This window comes from Oncorhynchus mykiss, chromosome 7, assembly GCF_057628025.1.
Source record: "Oncorhynchus mykiss isolate SJ-2025 chromosome 7, ASM5762802v1, whole genome shotgun sequence".
In the NCBI taxonomy this organism is placed as follows: domain Eukaryota; kingdom Metazoa; phylum Chordata; class Actinopteri; order Salmoniformes; family Salmonidae; genus Oncorhynchus; species Oncorhynchus mykiss.
In genome coordinates this window covers 85,384,935-85,409,189 of record NC_143028.1, presented here as the reverse complement: position 1 = coordinate 85,409,189, position 24,255 = coordinate 85,384,935, and the positions used below count along the sequence as shown (strand labels likewise).

The following is a 24,255-nucleotide window of genomic DNA, read 5'->3' as shown; positions in this document are numbered from 1 at the left end:
CCACCCCACCACCACTACACCAGACTCCTATAGAGGCCACCCCACCACCACTACACCAGACTCCTATAGAGGGCACCCCGCCACCACTATACCAGCCTCCTATAGAGGCCACCCCACCACCACTACACCAGACTCCTATAGAGGCCACCCCACCACCACTACACCAGACTCCTATAGAGGCCACCGCCCCACCACCACTACACCAGACTCCTATAGAGGCCAACCCACCACCACTACACCAGACTCCTATAGAGGCCACCCCCCCACCACCACTACACCAGACTCCTATAGAGGCCACCCCACCACCACTATATCAGCCTCCTATAGAGGCCACTCCACCACCACTATACCAGACTGCTATAGAGGCCACCCCACAACCACTACACCAGACTCCTGTAGAGGCCACCCCACCACCACCCCACCTCCACTACACCAGACTCCTATAGAGGCCACCCCACCACCACTAAACCAGACTTCTATAGAGGCCACCCCAGCACCACCACTACACCAGACTCCTATAGGGGCCACCCCACCACCACCCCACCTCCACTACACCAGACTCCTATAGAGGCCACCCCACCACCACTACACCAGACTCCTATAGAGGCCACCCCACCACCACTACAAAAGACTCCTATAGGGGCCACCCCACCACCACTATACAAGACTCCTATAGAGGCCACCCCACCACCACTACACCAGACTCCTATAGAGGTCACTCCACCACCTCTACACCAGACTCCTATAGAGGCAACCCCACCACCACTACACCAGACTCCTATAGAGACCACCCCACCACCACTACACCAGACTCCTATAGAGGCCACCCCACCACCACCACTACACCAGACTCCTATAGGGGCCACCCCACCACCACTACACCAGACTCCTATAGAGACCACCCCAACACCACTACACCAGACTCCTATAGAGGCCACCCCAGCACCACTACACCAGACTCCTATAGAGGCCACCCCACCACCACTACACCAGACTCCTATAGAGGCCACCCCACCACCACTACACCAGACTCCTATAGAGGCCACCCCACCACCACTACACCAGACTCCTATAGTGGCCACCTCAACACCACTACACCACACTCCTATAGAGGCCACCCCACCACCACTACACCAGACTCCTATAGGGGCAAACACACCACCACCCCACCACCACTACACCAGACTCCTATAGAGGCCACCCTACCACCACTACACCAGACTCCTATAGAGGCCACCCCACCACCACTACACAAGACTCCTATAGAGTCCACCACACCACCACTACACCAGACTCCTATAGGGGCCACCTCACCACCACTACACCAGACTCCTGTAGAGGCCACCCCACCACCACCCCACCTCCACTACACCAGACTCCTATAGAGGCCACCCCACCACCACTACACCAGACTTCTATAGAGGCCACCCCAGCACCAGCACTACACCAGACTCCTATAGGTGCCACCCCACCACCACCCCACCTCCACTACACCAGACTCCAATAGAGGCCACCCCACCACCACTACACCAGACTCCTATAGAGGCCACCCCACCACCACTACAAAAGACTCCTATAGGGGCCACCCCACCACCACTATACAAGACTCCTATAGAGGCCACCCCACCACCACTACACCAGACTCCTATAGAGGTCACTCCACCACCTCTACACCAGACTCCTATAGAGGCAACCCCACCACCACTACATCAGACTCCTATAGAGACCACCCCACCACCACTACACCAGACTCCTATAGAGGACACCCCACCACCACCACTACACCAGACTCCTATAGAGGCCACCCCACCACCACTAAACCAGACTTCTATAGAGGCCACCCCAGCACCACCACTACACCAGACTCCTATAGGGGCCACCCCACCACCACCCCACCTCCACTACACCAGACTCCTATAGAGGCCACCCCACCACCACTACACCAGACTCCTATAGAGGCCACCCCACCACCACTACAAAAGACTCCTATAGGGGCCACCCCACCACCACTATACAAGACTCCTATAGAGGCCACCCCACCACCACTACACCAGACTCCTATAGAGGTCACTCCACCACCTCTACACCAGACTCCTATAGAGGCAACCCCACCACCACTACACCAGACTCTTATAGAGACCACCCCACCACCACTACACCAGACTCCTATAGAGGCCACCCCACCACCACCACTACACCAGACTCCTATAGGGGCCACCCCACCACCACTACACCAGACTCCTATAGAGACCACCCCAACACCACTACACCAGACTCCTATAGAGGCCACCCCAGCACCACTACACCAGACTCCTATAGAGGCCACCCCACCACCACTACACCAGACTCCTATAGAGGCCACCCCACCACCACTACACCAGACTCCTATAGAGGCCACCCCACCACCACTACACCAGACTCCTATAGTGGCCACCTCAACACCACTACACCACACTCCTATAGAGGCCACCCCACCACCACTACACCAGACTCCTATAGGGGCAAACACACCACCACCCCACCACCACTACACCAGACTCCTATAGAGGCCACCCTACCACCACTACACCAGACTCCTATAGAGGCCACCCCACCACCACTACACCAGACTCCTATAGAGGCCACCCCACCACCACTACACAAGACTCCTATAGAGTCCACCACACCACCACTACACCAGACTCCTATAGGGGCCACCTCACCACCACTACACCAGACTCCTGTAGAGGCCACCCCACCACCACCCCACCTCCACTACACCAGACTCCTATAGAGGCCACCCCACCACCACTACACCAGACTTCTATAGAGGCCACCCCAGCACCAGCACTACACCAGACTCCTATAGGTGCCACCCCACCACCACCCCACCTCCACTACACCAGACTCCAATAGAGGCCACCCCACCACCACTACACCAGACTCCTATAGAGGCCACCCCACCACCACTACAAAAGACTCCTATAGGGGCCACCCCACCACCACTATACAAGACTCCTATAGAGGCCACCCCACCACCACTACACCAGACTCCTATAGAGGTCACTCCACCACCTCTACACCAGACTCCTATAGAGGCAACCCCACCACCACTACATCAGACTCCTATAGAGACCACCCCACCACCACTACACCAGACTCCTATAGAGGACACCCCACCACCACCACTACACCAGACTCCTATAGGGGCCACCCCACCACCACTACACCAGACTCCTATAGAGACCACCCCACCACCACTACACCAGACTCCTATAGGGGCCACACCACCACCACCACACCAAACTCCTATAGATACCACCCCACCACCACTACACCAGACTCCTATAGAGGCCACCCCACCACCACTACACCAGACTCCTATAGAGGCCACCCCACCACCACTACACCAGACTCCTATAGAAGCCAACCCACCACCACTACACCAGACTCCTATAGGGGCCACCCCACCACCACTACACCAGACTCCTATAGAGGCCACCCCACCACCACCACACCAGACTCCTATCGGGGCAAACCCACCACCACCCCACCACCACTACACCAGACTCCTATAGAGGCCACCCCACCACCACTACACCAGACTCCTATAGAGGCCACCCCACCACCACTACACCAGACTCCTATAGAGTCCACCCCACCACCACTACACCAGACTCCTATAGGGGCCACCTCACCACCACTACACCAGACTCCTATAGAGGCCACCCCACCACCACTACACCAGACTCCTATAGAGGCCACCCCACCACCACCCCACCAGACTCATATAGAGGCCACCCCACCACCACCACACCAGACTCCTATAGGGGCAAACCCACCACCACCCCACCACCACTACACCAGACGCCTATAGAGGCCACCCAACCACCACTACACCAGACTCCTATAGAGGCCACCCTACAACCACCACACCAGACTCCTATAGGAGCAAACCCACCACCACCCCACCACCATTACACCAGACTCCTATAGATGCCACCCCACCACCACTACACCAGACTCCTATAGAGGCCACCCCACCACCACTACACCAGACTCCTATAGAGGCCACCCCACCACCACTACACCAGACTCCTATAGAGGCCACCCCACCACCACTACACCAGACTCCTATAGAGGCCACCCTACCACCACTACACCAGACTCCTATAGAGGCCACCCCACCACCACTACACCAGACTCCTATAGAGGCCACCCCACCACCACTACACAAGACTCCTATAGAGTCCACCACACCACCACTACACCAGACTCCTATAGGGGCCACCTCACCACCACTACACCAGACTCCTGTAGAGGCCACCCCACCACCACCCCACCTCCACTACACCAGACTCCTATAGAGGCCACCCCACCACCACTACACCAGACTTCTATAGAGGCCACCCCAGCACCAGCACTACACCAGACTCCTATAGGTGCCACCCCACCACCACCCCACCTCCACTACACCAGACTCCAATAGAGGCCACCCCACCACCACTACACCAGACTCCTATAGAGGCCACCCCACCACCACTACAAAAGACTCCTATAGGGGCCACCCCACCACCACTATACAAGACTCCTATAGAGGCCACCCCACCACCACTACACCAGACTCCTATAGAGGTCACTCCACCACCTCTACACCAGACTCCTATAGAGGCCACCCCACCACCACTACACCAGACTACTATAGAGGCCACCCCACCACCACTACACCAGACTCCTATAGAGTCCACCCCACCACCACTACACCAGACTCCTATAGGGGCCACCTCACCACCACTACACCAGACTCCTATAGAGGCCACCCCACCACCACTACACCAGACTCCTATAGAGGCCACCCCACCACCACCCCACCAGACTCATATAGAGGCCACCCCACCACCACCACACCAGACTCCTATAGGGGCAAACCCACCACCACCCCACCACCACTACACCAGACGCCTATAGAGGCCACCCCACCACCACTACACCAGACTCCTATAGAGGCCACCCTACAACCACCACACCAGACTCCTATAGGAGCAAACCCACCACCACCCCACCACCATTACACCAGACTCCTATAGATGCCACCCCACCACCACTACACCAGACTCCTATAGAGGCCACCCCACCACCACTACACCAGACTCCTATAGAGGCCACCCCACCACCACTACACCAGACTCCTATAGAGGCCACCCCACCACCACTACACCAGACTCCTATAGAGGCCACCCCACCACCACTACACCAGACTCCTATAGGGGCCACCCCACCACCACCACTACACCAGACTCCTATAGGGGCCACCCCACCACCACCACTACACCAGACTCCTATAGATGTCACCCCACCACCACCACTAGACACTACACTAGACTCCTGTAGGGCCATCCCACCACCACCCCACCACCACTACACCAGACTCCTATAGGGCCACCCCACCACCACCCCACCACCACTACACCATACTCCTATAGAGGCCACCCCACCACCACTACACCAGACTCCTATAGAGGCCACCCCACCACCACTACACCAGACTCCTATAGAGGCCACCGCCCCACCACCACTACACCAGACTCCTATAGAGGCCAACCCACCACCACTACACCAGACTCCTATAGAGGCCACCCCCCCACCACCACTACACCAGACTCCTATAGAGGCCACCCCACCACCACTACACCAGACTCCTATAGAGGGCACCCCGCCACCACTATACCAGCCTCCTATAGAGGCCACCCCACCACCACTACACCAGACTCCTATAGAGGCCACCCCACCACCACTACACCAGACTCCTATAGAGGCCACCGCCCCACCACCACTACACCAGACTCCTATAGAGGCCAACCCACCACCACTACACCAGACTCCTATAGAGGCCACCCCCCCACCACCACTACACCAGACTCCTATAGAGGCCACCCCACCACCACTATATCAGCCTCCTATAGAGGCCACTCCACCACCACTATACCAGACTGCTATAGAGGCCACCCCACAACCACTACACCAGACTCCTGTAGAGGCCACCCCACCACCACCCCACCTCCACTACACCAGACTCCTATAGAGGCCACCCCACCACCACTAAACCAGACTTCTATAGAGGCCACCCCAGCACCACCACTACACCAGACTCCTATAGGGGCCACCCCACCACCACCCCACCTCCACTACACCAGACTCCTATAGAGGCCACCCCACCACCACTACACCAGACTCCTATAGAGGCCACCCCACCACCACTACAAAAGACTCCTATAGGGGCCACCCCACCACCACTATACAAGACTCCTATAGAGGCCACCCCACCACCACTACACCAGACTCCTATAGAGGTCACTCCACCACCTCTACACCAGACTCCTATAGAGGCAACCCCACCACCACTACACCAGACTCCTATAGAGACCACCCCACCACCACTACACCAGACTCCTATAGAGGCCACCCCACCACCACCACTACACCAGACTCCTATAGGGGCCACCCCACCACCACTACACCAGACTCCTATAGAGACCACCCCAACACCACTACACCAGACTCCTATAGAGGCCACCCCAGCACCACTACACCAGACTCCTATAGAGGCCACCCCACCACCACTACACCAGACTCCTATAGAGGCCACCCCACCACCACTACACCAGACTCCTATAGAGGCCACCCTACCACCACTACACCAGACTCCTATAGAGGCCACCCCACCACCACTACACCAGACTCCTATAGAGGCCACCCCACCACCACTACACAAGACTCCTATAGAGTCCACCACACCACCACTACACCAGACTCCTATAGGGGCCACCTCACCACCACTACACCAGACTCCTGTAGAGGCCACCCCACCACCACCCCACCTCCACTACACCAGACTCCTATAGAGGCCACCCCACCACCACTACACCAGACTTCTATAGAGGCCACCCCAGCACCAGCACTACACCAGACTCCTATAGGTGCCACCCCACCACCACCCCACCTCCACTACACCAGACTCCAATAGAGGCCACCCCACCACCACTACACCAGACTCCTATAGAGGCCACCCCACCACCACTACAAAAGACTCCTATAGGGGCCACCCCACCACCACTATACAAGACTCCTATAGAGGCCACCCCACCACCACTACACCAGACTCCTATAGAGGTCACTCCACCACCTCTACACCAGACTCCTATAGAGGCAACCCCACCACCACTACATCAGACTCCTATAGAGACCACCCCACCACCACTACACCAGGCTCCTATAGAGGACACCCCACCACCACCACTACACCAGACTCCTATAGGGGCCACCCCACCACCACTACACCAGACTCCTATAGAGACCACCCCACCACCACTACACCAGACTCCTATAGGGGCCACACCACCACCAACACACCAGACTCCTATAGATACCACCCCACCACCACTACACCAGACTCCTATAGAGGCCACCCCACCACCACTACACCAGACTCCTATAGAGGCCACCCCACCACCACTACACCAGACTCCTATAGAAGCCAACCCACCACCACTACACCAGACTCCTATAGGGGCCACCCCACCACCACTACACCAGACTCCTATAGAGGCCACCCCACCACCACCACACCAGACTCCTATCGGGGCAAACCCACCACCACCCCACCACCACTACACCAGACTCCTATAGAGGCCACCCCACCACCACTACACCAGACTCCTATAGAGGCCACCCCACCACCACTACACCAGACTCCTATAGAGTCCACCCCACCACCACTACACCAGACTCCTATAGGGGCCACCTCACCACCACTACACCAGACTCCTATAGAGGCCACCCCACCACCACTACACCAGACTCCTATAGAGGCCACCCCACCACCACCCCACCAGACTCATATAGAGGCCACCCCACCACCACCACACCAGACTCCTATAGGGGCAAACCCACCACCACCCCACCACCACTACACCAGACGCCTATAGAGGCCACCCCACCACCACTACACCAGACTCCTATAGAGGCCACCCCACCACCACTACACCAGACTCCTATAGAGGCCACCCCACCACCACTACACCAGACTCCTATAGAGGCCACCCCACCACCACTACACCAGACTCCTATAGAGGCCACCCCACCACCACTACACCAGACTCCTATAGGGGCCACCCCACCACCACCACTACACCAGACTCCTATAGGGGCCACCCCACCACCACCACTACACCAGACTCCTATAGAGGTCACCCCACCACCACCACTAGACACTACACTAGACTCCTGTAGGGCCATCCCACCACCACCCCACCACCACTACACCAGACTCCTATAGGGCCACCCCACCACCACCCCACCACCACTACACCATACTCCTATAGGGGCCACCCCACCACCACTACACCAGACTCCTATAGGGGCCCCCCACCACCACTAAACCAGACTCCTATAGAGGCCACCCCACCACCACTACACCAGCCTCCTATAGAGGCCACCCCACCACCACTACACCAGACTCCTATAGAGGCCACCACTACACCAGACTCCTATAGAGACCACCCCACCACCACTACACTAGACTCCTATAGAGGCCACCCCACCACCACCACACCAGACTCCTATAGGGGCAAACACACCACCACCCCACCACCACTACACCAGACTCCTATAGAGGCCACCCCACCATCACTACACCAGACTCCTATAGAGGCCACCCCACCACCACTACACCAGACTCCTATAGAGGCCACCCCACCACCACTACACCAGACTCCTATAGAGTCCACCCCACCACCACTACACCAGACTCCTATAGGGGCCACCTCACCACCACTACACCAGACTCCTATAGAGGCCACCCCACCACCACCCCACCAGACTCCTATAGAGACCACCCCACCACCACTACACCAGACTCCTATAGAGGCCACACCACCACCACTACACCAGACTCCTATAGGGGCCACCCCACCACCACCACTACACCAGACTCCTATAGAGGCCACCCCACCACCACCACTACACCAGACTCCTATAGGGGCCACCACAAAACCACCACACCAGACTCCTATAGAGGCCACCCCACCACCACTACACGAGACTCCTATAGAGGCCACACCACCACCACTACACCAGACTCCTATAGAGGCCACCGCCCCACCACCACTACACCAGACTCCTATAGAGGCCACCACAAAACCACCACACCAGACTCCTATAGAGGCCACCCCACCACCACCACACCAGACTGCTATAGGGGCCACCCCACCACCACCACTACACCAGACTCCTATAGGGGCCACCCCACCACCACCACTACACCAGACTCCTATAGAGGCCACCCCACCACTACACACTACACTAGACTCCTATAGGGCCATCCCACCACCACTACACCAGACTCCTATAGAGGCCACCCCACCACCACTACACGAGACTCCAATAGAGGCCACACCACCACCACTACACCTTACTCCTATAGAAGCCACCGCCCCACCACCACTACACCAGACTCCTATAGAGGCCACCACAAAACCACCACACCAGACTCCTATAGAGGCCACCCCACCACCACTACACGAGACTCCTATAGAGGCCACACCACCACCACTACACCAGACTCCTATAGAGGCCACCGCCTCACCACCACTACACCAGACTCCTATAGAGGCCACCACAAAACCACCACACCAGACTCCTATAGAGGCCACCTCACCACCACCACACCAGACTGCTATATGGGCCACCCCACCACCACTACACCAGACTCCTATAGAGACCACCCCACCACCACTACACCAGACTCCTATAGAGCCCACCCCACCAGCACTACACCAGACTCCTATAGAGGACACCCCACCCCCACTACACCAGACTCCTATAGAGGCCACCCCACCACCACTACACCAGACTCCTATAGAGGCCACTCCCCCACCACCACTACACCAGACTCCTATAGAGGCCACCCCACCACCACTACACCAGACTCCTATAGGGGCAAACCCACCCCCACCCCACCACCACTACACCAGACTCCTATAGAGGCCACCCCACCACCACTATACCAGCCTCCTATAGAGTCCACCCCACCACCACTACACCAGACTCCTATAGGGGCCACCTCACCACCACTACACCAGACTCCTATAGGGGCCACCCCACCACCACCACTACACCAGACTCCTATAGAGGCCACCCCACCACTACACACTACACTAGACTCCTATAGGGCCATCCCACCACCACCGCACCACCACTACACCAGACTCCTATAGGGCCACCCCACCATCACCCCACCACCACTACACCAGACTCCTATAGGGCCACCCCACCACCACCCCACCACCACCCCACCACCACTACACCATACTCCTATAGGGGCCACCCCACCACCACTACACCAGACTCCTATAGGGGCCCCCCACCACCACTACACCAGACTCCTATAGAGGCCACCCCACCACCACTACACCAGACTCCTATAGAGGCCACCCCACCACCACTACACCAGACTCCTATAGGGGCCACCCCACCACCACTACACCAGACTCCTATAGAGGCCACCCCACCACCACCACACCAGACTCCTATAGGGGCAAACCCACCACCACCCCACCACCACTACACCAGACTCCTATAGGGGCCACCCCACCACCACTACACCAGACTCCTATAGAGGCCACCCCACCACCACCACTAAACACTACACTAGACTCCTATAGGGCCACCCCACCACCACCACTACACACTACACTAGACTCCTATAGGGCCACCCCACCACCACCCCACCACCATACTCCTATAGGGGCCACCCCACCACCACTACACCAGACTCCTATAGGGGCCCCCCACCACCACTACACCAGACTCCTATAGAGGCCACCCCACCACCACTACACCAGACTCCTATAGAGGCCACCCCAGCACCACTACACCAGACTCCTATAGAGGCCACCCCACCACCACTATACCAGACTCCTATAGAGGCCACCCCACCACCACTACACAAGACTCCTATAGAGGCCACACCACCACCACTACACCAGACTCCTATAGAGGCCACCGCCCCACCACCACTACACCAGACTCCTATAGAGGCCACCACAAAACCACCACACCAGACTCCTATAGAGGCCACCCCACCACCACTACACGAGACTCCTATAGAGGCCACACCACCACCACTACACCAGACTCCTATAGAGGCCACCGCCCCACCACCACTACACCAGACTCCTATAGAGGCCACCACAAAACCACCACACCAGACTCCTATAGAGGCCACCCCACCTCCACCACACCAGACTCCTATAGGGGCCACCCCACCACCACTACACCAGACTCCTATAGAGGCCACCCCACCACCACTACACCAGACTCCTATAGAGGCCACCCCACCAGCACTACACCAGACTCCTATAGAGGACACCCCACCCCCACTACACCAGACTCCTATAGAGGCCACCCCACCACCACTACACCAGACTCCTATAGAGGCCACCCCCCCACCACCACTACACCAGACTCCTATAGAGGCCACCCCACCACCACTACACCAGACTCCTATAGGGGCAAACCCACCCCCACCCCACCACCACTACACCAGACTCCTATAGAGGCCACCCCACCACCACTATACCAGCCTCCTATAGAGGCCACCCCACCACCACTACACCAGACTCCTATAGAGGCCACCCCACCACCACTACACCAGACTCCTATAGAGGCCACCGCCCCACCACCACTACACCAGACTCCTATAGAGGCCACCCCACCACCACTACACCAGACTCCTATAGAGGCCACCCCCCCACCACCACTACACCAGACTCCTATAGAGGCCACCCTACCACCACTATATCAGCCTCCTATAGAGGCCACCCCACCACCACTATACCAGACTGCTATAGAGTTCACCCCACCACCACTACACCAGACTCCTATAGAGGCCACCCCCCAACCACCACTACACCAGACTCCTATAGAGGACACCCCACCACCACCCCACCACCACTACACCAGACTCCTATAGAGGCCACCCCCCCACCACCACTACACCAGACTCCTATAAAGGACACCCCACCACCTCTACACCAGACTCCTATAGAGGACACCCCACCCCCACTACACCAGACTCCTATAGAGGCCACCCCACCACCACTACACCAGACTCCTATAGAGGCCACCCCCCCACCACCACTACACCAGACTCCTATAGAGGCCACCCCACCACCACTACACCAGACTCCTATAGGGGCAAACCCACCCCCACCCCACCACCACTACACCAGACTCCTATAGAGGCCACCCCACCACCACTATACCAGCCTCCTATAGAGTCCACCCCACCACCACTACACCAGACTCCTATAGGGGCCACACCACCACTACACCAGACTCCTATAGGGGCCACCCCACCACCACCACTACACCAGACTCCTATAGAGGCCACCCCACCACTACACACTACACTAGACTCCTATAGGGCCATCCCACCACCACCCCACCACCACTACACCAGACTCCTATAGGGCCACCCCACCATCACCCCACCACCACTACACCAGACTCCTATAGGGCCACCCCACCACCACCCCACCACCACCCCACCACCACTACACCATACTCCTATAGGGGCCACCCCACCACCACTACACCAGACTCCTATAGGGGCCCCCCACCACCACTACACCAGACTCCTATAGAGGCCACCCCACCACCACAACACCAGACTCCTATAGAGGCCACCCCACCACCACTACACCAGACTCCTATAGGGGCCACCCCACCACCACTACACCAGACTCCTATAGAGGCCACCCCACCACCACCACACCAGACTCCTATAGGGGCAAACCCACCACCACCCCACCACCACTACACCAGACTCCTATAGGGGCCACCCCACCACCACTACACCAGACTCCTATAGAGGCCACCCCACCACCACCACTACACACTACACTAGACTCCTATAGGGCCACCCCACCACCACCACTACACACTACACTAGACTCCTATAGGGCCACCCCACCACCACCCCACCACCATACTCCTATAGGGGCCACCCCACCACCACTACACCATACTCCTATAGGGGCCACCCCACCACCACTACACCAGACTCCTATAGGGGCCCCCCACCACCACTACACCAGACTCCTATAGAGGCCACCCCACCACCACTACACCAGACTCCTATAGAGGCCACCCCACCACCACTACACCAGACTCCTATAGGGGCCACCCCACCACCACTACACCAGACTCCTATAGAGGCCACCCCACCACCACCACACCAGACTCCTATAGGGGCAAACCCACCACCACCCCACCACCACTACACCAGACTCCTATAGGGGCCACCCCACCACCACTACACCAGACTCCTATAGAGGCCACCCCACCACCACCACTACACACTACACTAGACTCCTATAGGGCCACCCCACCACCACCACTACACACTACACTAGACTCCTATAGGGCCACCCCACCACCACCCCACCACCATACTCCTATAGGGGCCACCCCACCACCACTACACCAGACTCCTATAGGGGCCCCCCACCACCACTACACCAGACTCCTATAGAGGCCACCCCACCACCACTACACCAGACTCCTATAGAGGCCACCCCACCACCACTACACCAGACTCCTATAGAGGCCACCCCACCACCACTATACCAGACTCCTATAGAGGCCACCCCACCACCACTACACGAGACTCCTATAGAGGCCACACCACCACCACTACACCAGACTCCTATAGAGGCCACCGCCCCACCACCACTACACCAGACTCCTATAGAGGCCACCACAAAACCACCACACCAGACTCCTATAGAGGCCACCCCACCACCACTACACGAGACTCCTATAGAGGCCACACCACCACCACTACACCAGACTCCTATAGAGGCCACCGCCCCACCACCACTACACCAGACTCCTATAGAGGCCACCACAAAACCACCACACCAGACTCCTATAGACGCCACCCCACCACCACCACACCAGACTCCTATAGGGGCCACCCCACCACCACTACACCAGACTCCTATAGAGGCCACCCCACCACCACTACACCAGACTCCTATAGAGGCCACCCCACCAGCACTACACCAGACTCCTATAGAGGACACCCCACCCCCACTACACCAGACTCCTATAGAGGCCACCCCACCACCACTACACCAGACTCCTATAGAGGCCACCCCCCCACCACCACTACACCAGACTCCTATAGAGGCCACCCCACCACCACTACACCAGACTCCTATAGGGGCAAACCCACCCCCACCCCACCACCACTACACCAGACTCCTATAGAGGCCACCCCACCACCACTATACCAGCCTCCTATAGAGGCCACCCCACCACCACTACACCAGACTCCTATAGAGGCCACCCCACCACCACTACACCAGACTCCTATAGAGGCCACCGCCCCACCACCACTACACCAGACTCCTATAGAGGCCACCCCACCACCACTACACCAGACTCCTATAGAGGCCACCCCCCCACCACCACTACACCAGACTCCTATAGAGGCCACCCTACCACCACTATATCAGCCTCCTATAGAGGCCACCCCACCACCACTATACCAGACTGCTATAGAGTTCACCCCACCACCACTACACCAGACTCCTATAGAGGCCACCCCCCAACCACAACTACACCAGACTCCTATAGAGGACACCCCACCACCACCCCACCACCACTACACCAGACTCCTATAGAGGCCACCCCCCCACCACCACTACACCAGACTCCTATAAAGGACACCCCACCACCTCTACACCAGACTCCTATAGAGGACACCCCACCCCCACTACACCAGACTCCTATAGAGGCCACCCCACCACCACTACACCAGACTCCTATAGAGGCCACCCCCCCACCACCACTACACCAGACTCCTATAGAGGCCACCCCACCACCACTACACCAGACTCCTATAGGGGCAAACCCACCCCCACCCCACCACCACTACACCAGACTCCTATAGAGGCCACCCCACCACCACTATACCAGCCTCCTATAGAGGCCACCCCACCAGCACTACACCAGACTCCTATAGAGGACACCCCACCCCCACTACACCAGACTCCTATAGAGGCCACCCCACCACCACTACACCAGACTCCTATAGAGGCCACCCCCCCACCACCACTACACCAGACTCCTATAGAGGCCACCCCACCACCACTACACCAGACTCCTATAGGGGCAAACCCACCCCCACCCCACCACCACTACACCAGACTCCTATAGAGGCCACCCCTCCACCACTACACCAGACTCCTATAGGGGCCACCTCACCACCACTACACCAGACTCCTATAGGGGCCACCCCACCACCACCACTACACCAGACTCCTATAGAGGCCACCCCACCACTACACACTACACTAGACTCCTATAGGGCCATCCCACCACCACCCCACCACCACTACACCAGACTCCTATAGGGCCACCCCACCATCACCCCACCACCACTACACCAGACTCCTATAGGGCCACCCCACCACCACCCCACCACCACTACACCATACTCCTATAGGGGCCACCCCACCACCACTACACCAGACTCCTATAGGGGCCCCCCACCACCACTACACCAGACTCCTATAGAGGCCACCCCACCACCACTACACCAGACTCCTATAGAGGCCACCCCACCACCACTACACCAGACTCCTATAGGGGCCACCCCACCACCACTACACCAGACTCCTATAGAGGCCACCCCACCACCACCACACCAGACTCCTATAGGGGCAAACCCACCACCACCCCACCACCACTACACCAGACTCCTATAGGGGCCACCCCACCACCACTACACCAGACTCCTATAGAGGCCACCCCACCACCACCACTACACACTACACTAGACTCCTATAGGGCCACCCCACCACCACCACTACACACTACACTAGACTCCTATAGGGCCACCCCACCACCACCCCACCACCATACTCCTATAGGGGCCACCCCACCACCACTACACCAGACTCCTATAGGGACCCCCCACCACCACTACACCAGACTCCTATAGAGGCCACCCCACCACCACTACACCAGACTCCTATAGAGGCCACCCCACCACCACTACACCAGACTCCTATAGAGGCCACCCCACCACCACTATACCAGACTCCTATAGAGGCCACCCCACCACCACTACACGAGACTCCTATAGAGGCCACACCACCACCACTACACCAGACTCCTATAGAGGCCACCGCCCCACCACCACTACACCAGACTCCTATAGAGGCCACCACAAAACCACCACACCAGACTCCTATAGAGGCCACCCCACCACCACTACACGAGACTCCTATAGAGGCCACACCACCACCACTACACCAGACTCCTATAGAGGCCACCGCCCCACCACCACTACACCAGACTCCTATAGAGGCCACCACAAAACCACCACACCAGACTCCTATAGAGGCCACCCCACCACCACCACACCAGACTCCTATAGGGGCCACCCCACCACCACTACACCAGACTCCTATAGAGGCCACCCCACCAGCACTACACCAGACTCCTATAGAGGCCACCCCACCACCACTACACCAGACTCCTATAGGGGCCACCCCACCACCACTACACCAGACTCCTATAGAGGCCACCCCACCACCACCACACCAGACTCCTATAGGGGCAAACCCACCACCACCCCACCACCACTACACCAGACTCCTATAGGGGCCACCCCACCACCACTACACCAGACTCCTATAGAGGCCACCCCACCACCACCACTACACACTACACTAGACTCCTATAGGGCCACCCCACCACCACCACTACACACTACACTAGACTCCTATAGGGCCACCCCACCACCACCCCACCACCATACTCCTATAGGGGCCACCCCACCACCACTACACCAGACTCCTATAGGGACCCCCCACCACCACTACACCAGACTCCTATAGAGGCCACCCCACCACCACTACACCAGACTCCTATAGAGGCCACCCCACCACCACTACACCAGACTCCTATAGAGGCCACCCCACCACCACTATACCAGACTCCTATAGAGGCCACCCCACCACCACTACACGAGACTCCTATAGAGGCCACACCACCACCACTACACCAGACTCCTATAGAGGCCACCGCCCCACCACCACTACACCAGACTCCTATAGAGGCCACCACAAAACCACCACACCAGACTCCTATAGAGGCCACCCCACCACCACTACACGAGACTCCTATAGAGGCCACACCACCACCACTACACCAGACTCCTATAGAGGCCACCGCCCCACCACCACTACACCAGACTCCTATAGAGGCCACCACAAAACCACCACACCAGACTCCTATAGAGGCCACCCCACCACCACCACACCAGACTCCTATAGGGGCCACCCCACCACCACTACACCAGACTCCTATAGAGGCCACCCCACCAGCACTACACCAGACTCCTATAGAGGACACCCCACCCCCACTACACCAGACTCCTATAGAGGCCACCCCACCACCACTACACCAGACTCCTATAGAGGCCACCCCCCCACCACCACTACACCAGACTCCTATAGAGGCCACCCCACCACCACTACACCAGACTCCTATAGGGGCAAACCCACCCCCACCCCACCACCACTACACCAGACTCCTATAGAGGCCACCCCACCACCACTATACCAGTCTCCTATAGAGGCCACCCCACCACCACTACACCAGACTCCTATAGAGGCCACCCCACCACCACTACACCAGACTCCTATAGAGGCCACCGCCCCACCACCACTACACCAGACTCCTATAGAGGCCACCCCACCACCACTACACCAGACTCCTATAGAGGCCACCCCCCCACCACCACTACACCAGACTCCAATAGAGGCCACCCTACCACCACTATATCAGCCTCCTATAGAGGCCACCCCACCACCACTATACCACACTGCTATAGAGTTCACCCCACCACCACTACACCAGACTCCTATAGAGGCCACCCCCCAACCACCACTACACCAGACTCCTATAGAGGACACCCCACCACCACCCCACCACCACTACACCAGACTCCTATAGAGGCCACCCCCCCCACCACCACTACACCAGACTCCTATAAAGGACACCCCACCACCTCTACACCAGACTCCTATAGAGGCCACCCCACCACCACTATACCAGTCTCCTATAGAGGCCACCCCACCACCTCTACACCAGACTCCTATAGTTGTCACTCCACCACCACTACACCAGACTCATTCACCTAGGTAGAACTGGACCTATAGTAGAGGAATAACATGTAGAGTAACTGAAGTTTTTTTCCTGAAGGTACAGTCGTGTTAACCTGTAGTAGAGGATCTCCTGCTCCAGCTGTTGGATGTGTCTCTGTAGGACTGGTACTCTGCTGGCTTTAGCCTCCAGCTCTTTGACCTTCCCCATTCCACTGACCAGCGCCTGACGGGCATCCTCCACCTTCCTCCTCATGTCCCCCTGCTCCACCTGCAGTTGCCTGTTACACCCCTCTAACTCCGACACTGTCTCCCGCGACGACCTCAGCTCTTGCTCCAGCTTTTTATTAAACAGAATGGCCTCCTCCACCTGGCCATTCCGAGAGCTGTGGATCGGGTCAATCTCATGGAGGAGGCTCTGCAGGCTAGTGTACTGGCTACTGGTCTTCAGGCTAGAGTACTTGCTGGGGTCATGCTGGCTGCTGGGATTGCTGCTTTGGGTCGTCTTGATGTGGCTGAGGTTGTGGGTCTTGGTGTTCCCATGGCAGTTGTTGCTGCTGTGGGTCGTCTGGACAGATAGTTTGTGATGAGCGATGAAGCAGCCGCCCTCTGATTCGTGTTTGGAGTGGCTCTTCAACAGTCCTACCTGGGAGGGGACAGACAGACAACAGTAGGCTATGGCCAGTTCAGTGATGGGGGGATAATAGCCTGCTAAAACATAGCTTTTCCAATGCCAACTTTCCCATAAACATATTCATTTGAAAGTGTCTGTGTCTCTATTCTAAAACTTCATGATCCCTTACAGGGCTATGTTTTGTTACAGACTCAAAGCCTCCCATCAACACATAATAATAACAATACCACTGATGCCCATCTTCATACCCTTACCTGTAGTGCCAGGGAGCGGGCATCACTGCTCTGTAGAGCCGCCCTCATATCCTCCACCAGCTCCCTCAGACTGGCATTCTCATCCTGTAGTTTAGTTATCCTTTCCTCTGCTTCCTCCAGAGCCACAATCTCCTCGTAACACTCCCGGGTGCAGGAGGCGCGCAGCTGCCGACAGCCGGGCAAATGTCTATCTGAGTTCGGTGACGATCCCCGGCTCTCTCTCCCACTGGTCCCCAGAGATAGCATCTTCTTTCGCCGCCTCAGAGGGATCCTCAGGCGGATCTGAGTCTCTATATGCTCGCTGTCTTTCCCGACCAGTAACCTCCCGTTCTCATACTGGGACCCAGCCTTGGTGCTGAAGTATCCGCAGAGTTTAGCGTGGAACTGCCTGAAGGTAAACTCACTGGGCAGATTATCCAGGACCCCCACACACTCCTCCGACTCAGAGTCTTTGTTCAACCCCAAGATCTCACACAGAATATTAAAGTCCTCCATGGATATCTTCCCATCTCCTGTACAGTCCATGTGGTGGAAGATCTCCTGCAGATACTGATCCAATCCGGTCGCCAGAACTATAATTTCGTTCTCTACTCCCCGATCCAGTCCGTAGTGGTAAGCCAGGGTACTCGCTATCCATTGTGTCCTGCGGGCGGGTCGGCCGTACAGATCGCAACTATCTTTAACCAATATTTTATCCATTCTTTTCAAATCAGTACAAATCCATTGATGAGAAGAAAACAAGTTGTGTATCAGTGATCATGTTGTAGCATCCTGTGTCCATGTTCTCTTTTCCGTGACTGAATAAAAGTGTATTTCTGCAGAGGAGCTCTCTGTGCGCGCAGGGCGTTTCTTTGAAGCGAGTTTTGGCTCAGCCCCTCAACACATATATACTGGGGCGACATTTGAAATGGTTTCCTCGAAAGTAGAGAAAGAAAATGTATGCTTTTCACGTTCACATCATTCTAAAGGAGGCTAGCCTACATTACACTATACTACAGAGTAGAACACATCATATGTTATAGAATAGAAAGCAAAATGAAATAAAATAATGGGATAGAATACAATACAATGTGCAATATCATATTGCGACCTGATAATAACGGTCCTGACATGTAGCTTATTTGAAACAATAGGGTTTAAACCAATCAACTGCTGTTCTATTGAGTTAGACCAGTTGATTAGCAGTTGGGACTGATGTCTGGTGGACCAACAGATATCAATACGGCTTCATTGTTCTGTAATTGAGTCCTTGAGGGGGGTAATGGTTTGAAAAGCCTAAGTGGTATTCATGCACGAAATATTGAATGATTTAAAGATTTTGTTATAATAGTTTCTAACAGGTTGAAAAAAGTAATTGCTGAAAATAATGACAGTCATAAATTACTAAAATATTGTGTGGGTTGTTTGTATTTTTTGTAAAAACACTGTTTGTTTTAGCATCAGAATAGTCTAGAATCTTTTATCTAGTTCATAATTATCAGGATAATAGCAATGCTTGATTCTTCTAATCTAATCGCTCTTTCAAAGTTTCAGTTCGTTCCGGATTGGCCATTGTGATAAATAATATCCATTTATTATGATATATTATGATGTCACAATGTAACTTTCACTCACCGCAACATTGTTACAAACAACTTGTGACACTGGCGATTGTAACGTTATCACGTTGTTGTCGCAACACTGGTTGCTAAGGTGACGTAAACAGTTCATGTGACATCCTACCGCATTTGATGTTATTCCGCCAAAGATGAAACCGTGATTCTACGTAATTATGAAAATAATTAGGCTATATACCATGTATCAGTGATGATATTGGTAAAAGATTTAAGGGACACAAACTGAAATAGCTGCCGAACTGCACCTCCAGTCTACCAAAGAGCTAAGGACTATTTCGTGTAGCGGTAAGTAGGAAGGTGATTCACAGAAAAGTTGACATGTAATTTTACTCAGATGATGTGAAAATGATGTGCCTGAAGGATCGGTAGGATCACCAACCCACACAGGCAAGCAGGACAGTAAACGGTAGGCTTGTGCATTGTGAATTATGATTTTAAAAGTTGCATAATAATGTAGAGCTGTATCTTGTATTGTTGTATGCGTAGCATTTACTCATTGTTGTTAGGAGTGTAGAGCATGACATTTGTTATTTTAAGAATAAAATAATGAACATTTACTTTGTTTGGCTGCAACGTAATTTATTATATTTATTTATATTTATTTTTGACGAAGTTAGAAATAACAATATGTGTTCCCTTGGCAGGTCTGTTATTCAGTCAGTAACGTTACATTGTCTATTAACCAGATAAAGCTGTGACTGAACCATGGAGTCCAGATCGCTGTGCGAGGAACCAGACTCCAAGAGCTCTCTACCCTGTCCCTCTCCACCAGACTCTGATTTGGGGGAGGACACAGAGACAGAAGGGTGTGGGAGAGACAGGGACAGGGAGGACAAGTTCCCAGGGGGACAAGAACATAGAGACCAGGACAGGTCATATTCGGAGTCCAGCTCACCTGTGGATGTCATCGTTACGACAGACAGCAAAGACATACCCGATGACCTGACCAGTACAAACAGCAAAGATGGCTCCCATGTCGTCAAATGGACTGTCAGCATTGTTATAGCCATTCCTAAAGGTACACTACCATATGTTGGGACTATACATATTACAACAGGCAAGCACATTATAAATAGAAATGTCAACACAAAATACAGTAGCACCCACAAACACATTGGCAAACAGCAGAATTGCGCAGCATTTGAATTCACAAACATACATTTTATAGAAAACAGAGAAGAAAATGAATGTTACTTGTTTATAGTTACTAAAATTATAGCATACACACAAGAGTCCTTGACATCACCCCTAACTGTCCCCTATATCATTGACCTACATCACCCTCTCTGTCCTCTATACCATAGAGCAACATTACCCCTATATGTATATCACCCCTATATGTATATCACCCCTATCTGTCCCCTAACTGTCCCCTATATCATAGAGCTACATTACCCCTATATGTATATCACCCCTATCTGTCCCCTAACTGTCCCCTATATCATAGAGCTACATTACCCCTATATGTATATCACCCCTATCTGTCCCCTAACTGTCCCCTATATCATAGAGCTACATTACCCCTATATGTATATCACCCCTATCTGTCCCCTAACTGTCCCCTATATCATAGAGCTACATTACCCCTATATGTATATCACCCCTATCTGTCCCCTAACTGTCCTGTATACCATAGAGCTACATTACCCTCTGTCCTCTATACCATAGAGCTACATTACCCCATATGTATATCACCCCTATCTGTCCCCTATCTGTCCCCTATATCATAGAGCTGCATCACCCTATCTGCCCACTATACCATAGAGCTACATTACCCCTATATGTATATCACCTCTATCTGTCCCCTATCTGTCCCCTATATCATAGATATACATTACCCCTATATGTATATCACCCCTATCTGTCCCCTAACTGTCCCCTATCTGTCCTCTATACCATAGAACTACATTACCCTCTCTGTCCTCTATACCATAGAGCTACATTACCCCATATGTATATCACCCCTATCTGTCCCCTATATCATTGACCTACATCACCCTCTCTGTCCTCTAGACCATAGAGCTACATTACCCCATATGTATATCACCCCTATCTGTCCCCTATATCATTGACCTACATCACCCTCTCTGTCCTCTATACCATAGAGCTACATTACCCCTATATGTATATCACCCCTATCTGTCCCCTAACTGTCCCCTATATCATAGAGCTACATTACCCCTATATGTATATCACCCCTATCTGTCCCCTAACTGTTCCCTATATCATAGAGCTACATTACCCCTATATGTATATCACCCCTATCTGTCCCCTATCTGTCCCCTATACCATAGAGCTACATTACCCTCTGTCCTCTATACCATAGAGCTACATTACCCCATATGTATATCACCCCTATCTGTCCCCTATCTGTCCCCTATATCATAGAGCTGCATCACCCTATCTGACCTCTATACCATAGAGCTACATTACCCCTATATGTATATCACCCCTATCTGTCCCCTATATCATAGAGCTACATTACCCCTATATGTATATCACCCCTATCTGTCCCCTATCTGTCCCGTATACCATAGAGCTACATTACCCTCTGTTCCCTATATCATAGAGATACATTACCCCTATATGTATATCACCCCTATCTGTCCCCTAACTGTCCCCTATCTGTCCTCGATACCATATAACTACATTACCCTCTCTGTCCTCTATACCATAGAGCTACATTACCTCATATGTATATCACCCCTATCTGTCCCCTATCTCATTGACCTACATCACCCTCTCTGTCCTCTATACCATAGAGCTACATTACCCCATATGTATATCACCCCTATCTGTCCCCTATACAATGGAGCTATATTACCCCTAACTGTCCCCTATATCATGGAGCTACATTACCCCTATATGTATATCACCCCTATCTGTCCCCTATCTGTCCCCTATACAATAGAGCTACATTACCCTCTGTCCTCTATACCATAGAGCTACATTACCCCATATGTATATCACCCCTATCTGTCCCCTATGCCCCTATATCATAGAGCTGCATTACCCTATCTGTCCCCTATATCATAGAGCTGCATCACACTATCTGTCCCCTATATCATAGAGCTGCATCACCCTATCTGTCCTCTATATCATAGAGCTGCATCACCCCTATCTGTCCCCTATACCATTGACCTACATCACCCTCTCTGTCCTCTATACCATAGAGCTACATTACCCCTATGTGTCCCCTATACCATGGAGCTACATTACCCCTATCTGTCTCCTGTACCCTGGGGCTACATTACCCCTATCTGTCCCCTATACCACGGAGATACATTACCCCTATATGTCCCCTGTACCATGGAGCTACATTACCTCTATCTGTCCCCTATACCACGGAGCTAAACTACCCCTATCTGTCCCCTATACCATGGGGCTACATTACCCCTGTCTGTCCCCTATACCATGGAGCTACATTACCCCTATATGTCCCCTGTACCATGGAGCTACATTACCTCTATCTGTCCCCTATACCACGGAGCTAAACTACCCCTATCTGTCCCCTATCTGTCCCCTATACC

The 24,255-nt window shown here is 54.6% G+C and overlaps 2 protein-coding genes across 2 annotated transcripts in view; one reads left to right on the top strand and one right to left on the bottom strand.

Moving 5' to 3' along the window:
* Positions 1 to 19,967, bottom strand: part of efcc1 (EF-hand and coiled-coil domain containing 1) — a 90,145-nt gene extending 70,178 nt beyond the window's left edge. Inside the window, exons 1-2 of the mRNA XM_021592126.3 lie at positions 19,110 to 19,967; positions 18,338 to 18,867 (exon numbers count right to left, since the gene is read on the bottom strand). Of these exons, the coding sequence (XP_021447801.3) occupies positions 18,338 to 18,867; positions 19,110 to 19,808 (1,229 nt within the window). The 5' untranslated portion in view covers positions 19,809 to 19,967. The remainder of the gene's footprint in view (positions 1 to 18,337; positions 18,868 to 19,109) is intronic.
* Positions 19,968 to 20,785: 818 nt separating this feature from the next.
* cfap92 (cilia and flagella associated protein 92 (putative)) overlaps positions 20,786 to 24,255 on the top strand; it is a 111,632-nt gene continuing 108,162 nt past the window's right edge. Inside the window, exons 1-2 of the mRNA XM_036984381.2 lie at positions 20,786 to 21,010; positions 21,412 to 21,743. Of these exons, the coding sequence (XP_036840276.2) occupies positions 21,431 to 21,743 (313 nt within the window). The 5' untranslated portion in view covers positions 20,786 to 21,010; positions 21,412 to 21,430. The remainder of the gene's footprint in view (positions 21,011 to 21,411; positions 21,744 to 24,255) is intronic.